At 33.8% G+C, this 6,288-nt stretch overlaps 1 protein-coding gene across 4 annotated transcripts in view; it reads right to left on the bottom strand.

Moving 5' to 3' along the window:
• Positions 1 to 785: 785 nt before the first annotated feature.
• LOC108748894 overlaps positions 786 to 6,288 on the bottom strand; it is a 144,404-nt gene continuing 138,901 nt past the window's right edge. For all 4 annotated transcript variants that reach the window (XM_018487304.1, XM_018487306.1, XM_018487305.1 and 1 more), the window contains one exon: positions 786 to 906. In XM_018487304.1, the coding sequence (XP_018342806.1) occupies positions 786 to 906 (121 nt within the window). The remainder of the gene's footprint in view (positions 907 to 6,288) is intronic.

Below are 6,288 nucleotides of genomic sequence, written 5' to 3'. Positions count from 1 at the left end.
GAAACTTTTGCAAAGATACGGAGATTCGAAGGCGCGAATTCAATCTTTCGGATATCACTGTCTAATTTAAGAGTAAAATTTGATATATGAGCGTTGTTTAAGTAACTTAAATAACAAGGACTTGAGGTAGTAAGAAGCACTTAGCTCAGGACGTGTTCCTATTTCGTAATGCCATTGGAATTCTATCTATTCTTCTGCTATCCGTGCATGTCTTATATTCTCGATAATGTTACGCGCTACTTTTATATGTACATATAAAATTCGCATGTATATATAATATAAAAGTGACATTAAATCGACTTTACGCACTCACTATTCGTTTAAGACATAATTATTTTCTATAAAAGAGGAATCGGCAAAATCTTTCTCTCAAAATGAAAATAGATACGCGCGCGCGCGTATCGATTCGAACGTTCTAAAATCTTATATTTCCAGAAGCTAAAGAGAAACATTTTTTACACAAATATTTATACGCAACTCCAGGAAAATAAACGAAAATGATCTTCACGGACCTTCTCAGCGCAAATAGATCATATAATATTTAAAGTTAGTCTGTTTATGATATTACTTGAAACATTAAAGTGCCATAATAAATAATAATGCTTTGATGTTTCGAATTTTATATATAAAGCAGAAAATTCTCCTGATAAAATATTGTATAATGCAAAGAATAATTAATGATAATTTGGGGCGGTTTGTTCGAGTGGAGAAGCTTCTTGCTTTTAACTTAAGTGGCAATACAAAAACCGTTCACTGATGGAAATTAAACGATGAAAGTACTGTACTCACTGCATATGTAGAGTTGCGACCGGCTTGTCCGAGAAGAGAACGACTGGTCGGTCGAAGCGTTGGTTCCGACCGCAAACGCGAGCACTGCCCTCGAGTTGAAGCCAGCCGCCCTCGCACCTATAACAAAAAGACGAGACCTCTCAGTAGCTGTCTATTAGCTCTGGGCGCACAAACTGATACTCCCTTTCCTGCCATTCGTTAATTAATTTCGGTAATTTTTGAACCCGACTACCCCATCACATTTACGAGTTTTTAACTCGCTCCAAGTAGTGGAATTTTTCTCGTTAAGCGTTGCAACGAGTTGAATTTTGTCTCGCAGTTTTTTTTTTATTTATTTTTTTTTTTTAGGAAAGATGCATATTTTACTGTGAAATCGCGGGTAAGAATTTTTCACTGCTATCCCTGAGTCCGGAATATTCAAATTGCTTCCGAGGGCATCGCCTTCGTCAGGGTAACATGTTTTTATTCGCATATTCATTCGTGAACTTTGCATTTATTTATAATACAATTACGTATTAAAATTTTGTTTTGTTGATCTCGGAAATAAGCGTAATTCTCAGTCTCTTGCGGCAAGAAAGGGAGAGCCTCTCATTTTGACATCGTTTACTTTACGAAGTGGCATCTACGCTCAACTTTGGTTTACGTGCCGCGAATTTGATTTTATTCCCCTATAGTTAAGATTTGTACTTGCTATTCCAGATTGAATTTGGTAGGAATCGTATTTTGAATCCAATATGTGTGCGAAGTTTAATGTTAACTAAGTTTCGCCCCTACAGTACGAGTTTCACTTTGCTTAAATTAGATTTGTAAAGTAAAATTGAATTTAGGTTCCGTCCGAGAAAATGTCGATGTTAATTTTAACGGCTAGTTTGCGATATGAGAAGATAGAGGTCAGAGAAGAAAAGTGTAAATGGCATTAATAAGAATACGTCCACTTTTATTTAAGTAGAATTTGGAATATTATATCTTAATTAAGGAATACTTTAAATGAAGACAAAAAGTTAAACACAGTCAGGTAACAAATTAAGTAATAAGCTTACATTATTTGTTATCATTTTGATTGGTTTGCTATCAAAAGTTAATTGCGTAATTTCTAAAGGTTTCTCTACATAAGTCGCAATTATAAAATGTAGTTTGCAAACACGATAATTAATTAGAAGCGTCAATGGGATACTTTGGTACTGACTTCTTCTGATTGGCTGCTGCGTTTGCAAATTACATTGTACGATTGCAACTTATGTTAAGAAGTCTTTAGAAATTACAATAAGTAACTTTTCACACAGAGAGAATTTTCTCTTAAAATTTACCCTAAAATTTCCTTGAAAATCATGGAAATTGTGGGACAATACGACAATTTCAAAGAATTTTGTGTAATTCTCTTTCCTCTTTTACGATTAAAATCTCAACACATATGTTCATTAACATGAAATAAATATTAAAATTTTATTTAGTACAAAAATATATTTTATAATAATTTTCTTCTTTGTACTAAGATTCCTTTATCTATAAATGCTTTATAATATTCACAAAGGCCAGAAGTTCCCAAAAGTAATATAATAACACTGAGAAAAATTTATGGTTAAAAATGAACGAACCAGAAGCTTCTAATCATATCAAACAGAATTCTGGTTATTTCAAGTAAAATTATAATAGCCGATGCAATCTGCAGACTCTTTTCCTAATGTAGGAATATATATACATATTTATATTAATTTTTTTAAAGCCTTTAGAAAAACTAATAGGTAATGAATTACATATTTTTAATATAAATACATAAATTATTATTAAATGTATATACAAATACGTACTCTTTATCATTTTTTTTCTATTTAATTCACTCACAAAGTTGTTGCGTGAATTATGCTGCTAATTGTCTTTATCAAGGATGGGGCGCTCCCGATAATAACGTTTCGTTGGGTAGATGCGCGATCCTATGCGACCGGGGAAAAACGATTGCCAGCGAGGGTCGCGTTGAAATTACTTCTTCGATTACAGGGGACTTCAAAGGATTCGTTTTCCCGAGGCGTCGTCGGCTAGGATTCTCAGAGTAGGGATGAAATGAGAGAACCCAATGAGAGAACCATGAGGGGTGGATGAGCGGGATGGAATCGGGTGGTTACGCAACGCGTGGTACGCAACGAGGGAATCATGATGATTCAATCAGACTTGCCGTCTCGGCTCACCTTCGTAAGAGGGAAACCGGGCGAAATGCGCTATGCTACGCTTGGTTAATTGTTACTTATCGAGATTTTAGAGAATTTTGCGGCGGCGATGAGCCTCCACCAGCGAGGGTACATAGAATATATATTATATATACTCGTATATATCCCTAAATACTAATAGTCAATATTATAATTTTTCACTCAATAATAAATGTAATATAATACACGTGTAGGTAATAGTTACACTGTTGAGCAGGGAATTATTACACTGACGCACGTTATATAATATTATATTACTGTTAATTGGTGTTTACTGAATTCTACGTTCATGGGCATAGTCAAGAAGGGACAGCGAGAGCTGTGATACCTTTCTAAAACTTAAAGAACAAAAACAATTAAAACTGCTTAAATGAGTATTAAACCGGGCTACGCTTAGTAAGTATTCACAAGAAATTAATTGTGAAAAAAAAAAAGAAAGAATTGGAAGTAAAAGTTATAAAAAGATTTTTTGAGAATCCAAGACAACTAGTGTTATAAATTTAAGTTTTTCCAATTCAAAGAATCAAAGTACAATTTTAAAAAAAGAATAAAGTAAAAGAAAATTAGTAAATTAAATATGTGTAATATTGTAATTTTTACCAGCTAGTAATTAATTAAAAATAATAACAATAAGAATATTATTTTAGTAAATGTGAAACACTTAAATGTGAAAAATATTAGTCCGGAAAATAGATTCGACGTGCAGTTCAAATAATTACAAATATGGTGTATATATATATATATATATCGTCGCAGTTCAATTTGCAATTTGATGTGAATTATATATATATATATAATTCACATCAAATTATTTAAAGCATTAAAGATCTAGCTTCGACCAGTATAGGCTTTTAGTTTCAATTAAAAATAATAATATAAAACATAAAACAATCCAATAATTCAATAATCGACTACCCTATCCTCTTGGATTCAAAAGTCTCAATTCTAAAATTTGCCCTTCCTCTCTAAACAAAATCCTCCGCCTATGCAAATATCTAATGTTTTATAATAATATCTAATGTTTTATAATAAATAATGAAATAGCAGACTTTAATTTTCTATCTATGCTAACAGCATAGACAGAAAATTTAAAAGTTATCGTTATACTGTTAAAATATATACGAATTGCAAAGAGATTGACAGGTTGACATTTAACAATTTGCTGGTGTCGCTAGAAAGATCTGCGATAATTAAAAATTTAATCAATTACACAACCATTCTCATACGAAAATCAGACGTTATCAGACATGGAGATTTGGTGCAGTGCGTATCAATTGCATTTTGCCGGATAATGCAATTTGACTGTCGAAACAATCGGTTAACGCAACCTCGATTCTGCATCGACAGGATTAATAGATAGTCATATTGAATACTCGGAGCAGTCTTGCTTAACATCAATAACGTTAATTAACATATCAACGAGACAATCGCGGAGACGTGTATTCCCGTGTGGTAATACCTTTCGCCTCCTAGGGATCCAGGTCCTTTATCACTGTATTGGCTCATTCAAATCTTGATACTATTCGTGCAACGTGCGGATGCTCGCGTGGCATTGTTGCGCGAAGAGACGGATATGTACTACCATAGTTCACCATTGTGTCGAGCGTACGCTTATGAATTAATTGCTTGCGGCTTGCAGGCTTCGACGGGTTGCAGATCCGATCGTCTCTCGCGCGATCCTCTTCGAACTCTATTGGTGTCCGAGAGGACATACATCTCCCCGTAATTTGGCTGTACGGGTCTAACTTCTCTGATCCGAGTTACGACACCGTTAACTCCCGCAGAGAATAAATACGGACTTGGTTGTTTGTAACATCCTTTGTAGAAAAAACAACGTTTTTCAAATAAAGAACTGCAAATGGCTGGTTTTCGTTTATACGGATAAATTATAATTCTGTTATTATTCCATATATTTTTAAGATATCGTAAAATATGATACGTCGAGTGTTCGAAGCTAACATCAAAATCTGTAATATATAGTTATTGACGCTGGGCCTGTGAAACCTATTTAATTTATATTGACTAAAAGGCACTAATTAATTTAAAAAAAATGACATAACTTGTATAAAAATTAATGAATGTCAAGTTTATTTTAACAATTATTCAAATTTATAGATGTAACATAAAGAATATAATTAAGTGAGTCCAATGGATCACTTTCAACTCCGAAGAGATATAATTGAGTGGATTCGATAGACTCACTGTAACACCAAAAAGTTAATAATCATTTCATTAATCATTTCATATGTAAATTTGTAAATTTTGGTACAAATATTATACTTTATACGAAACATATGTCTATCTAATGCAAAAAAAAACCGTCAAGGCACAACTTAATACAATATTTCAAAAACAAGGAAGAAAAACAGGATAAGTCGGTAAGTAGTGTAGAGAGAACAATAAAAAGCGTAACTGACTAGTGTAGGATGGTCTCAACAAGACGTCATAAATAATTGAAGCGCCACGCGGTTTGAGAAGATGGGCTCGTTACTTTCAGCCCATCTTTCCGGTCTCAGGAAGAAAGATATTCATTTTTGATGCGACTTACGCGAGTATACTTCAGCTCTTTTTCCACGTTCGCTCGAAAACTTTAAATCGCACCGGAGATACGTATCCGCTATGCGATTCTATAAGAAGCTTTCTCCCTCACTCGTTAGACATGCAACATGGAGAGACAGACGAGCGTGAAGTATATTGTCAGAGGATAAAAGATATCGAGGATCGTTAGAACCGCAAAAGGTGAGAAGAAGAATAGAAACCGACGAGGAAGAGCAAAGGAGCAGAGAATATCTGACGAATAGCGGTATTGTCAATTATGCGATGCAAATAAGTGAACGTCACGCCGTATCCAACAATCCAGCGGGAAGTTTGCAGTTCTTGCATCCAGGTCCGCAGCTGTTGTCTTTATTACTTGAGGTGTACAATGCTTTGTCGGTATTGCACAAGCAAGCTGTCTTGGTATTATAGAAAGACTTGAGAGAGAAGTAAACATTAATAACGAATGCCTTCATTGCTGTTGGAATTCTTAATGAATTGGTCACAATTCTTTAGATAAGACACAACAAATATTTATAATATTTTACCACTAGAGAGCTATCGACATTCAGTATGCATAGTACCTTTATTGATACGTAAATTTTGTCGAGGAAACAGGTTACTTTTAATTAATGTGTGCAACACAATTCATACATTTCACACTTTTAATGATAAAATATTTATAATCTGGATCTTTATAAAGATCTTGTGATAAAGAAAAAAGAAATCTTTAGATCTTTATTATCAAACCATCCAATTAGTA

Source organism: Trachymyrmex septentrionalis, unplaced genomic scaffold, assembly GCF_001594115.1.
Source record: "Trachymyrmex septentrionalis isolate Tsep2-gDNA-1 unplaced genomic scaffold, Tsep1.0 scaffold25, whole genome shotgun sequence".
NCBI lineage: Eukaryota > Metazoa > Arthropoda > Insecta > Hymenoptera > Formicidae > Trachymyrmex > Trachymyrmex septentrionalis.
This window is presented reverse-complemented; position numbering and strand designations above follow the sequence as displayed.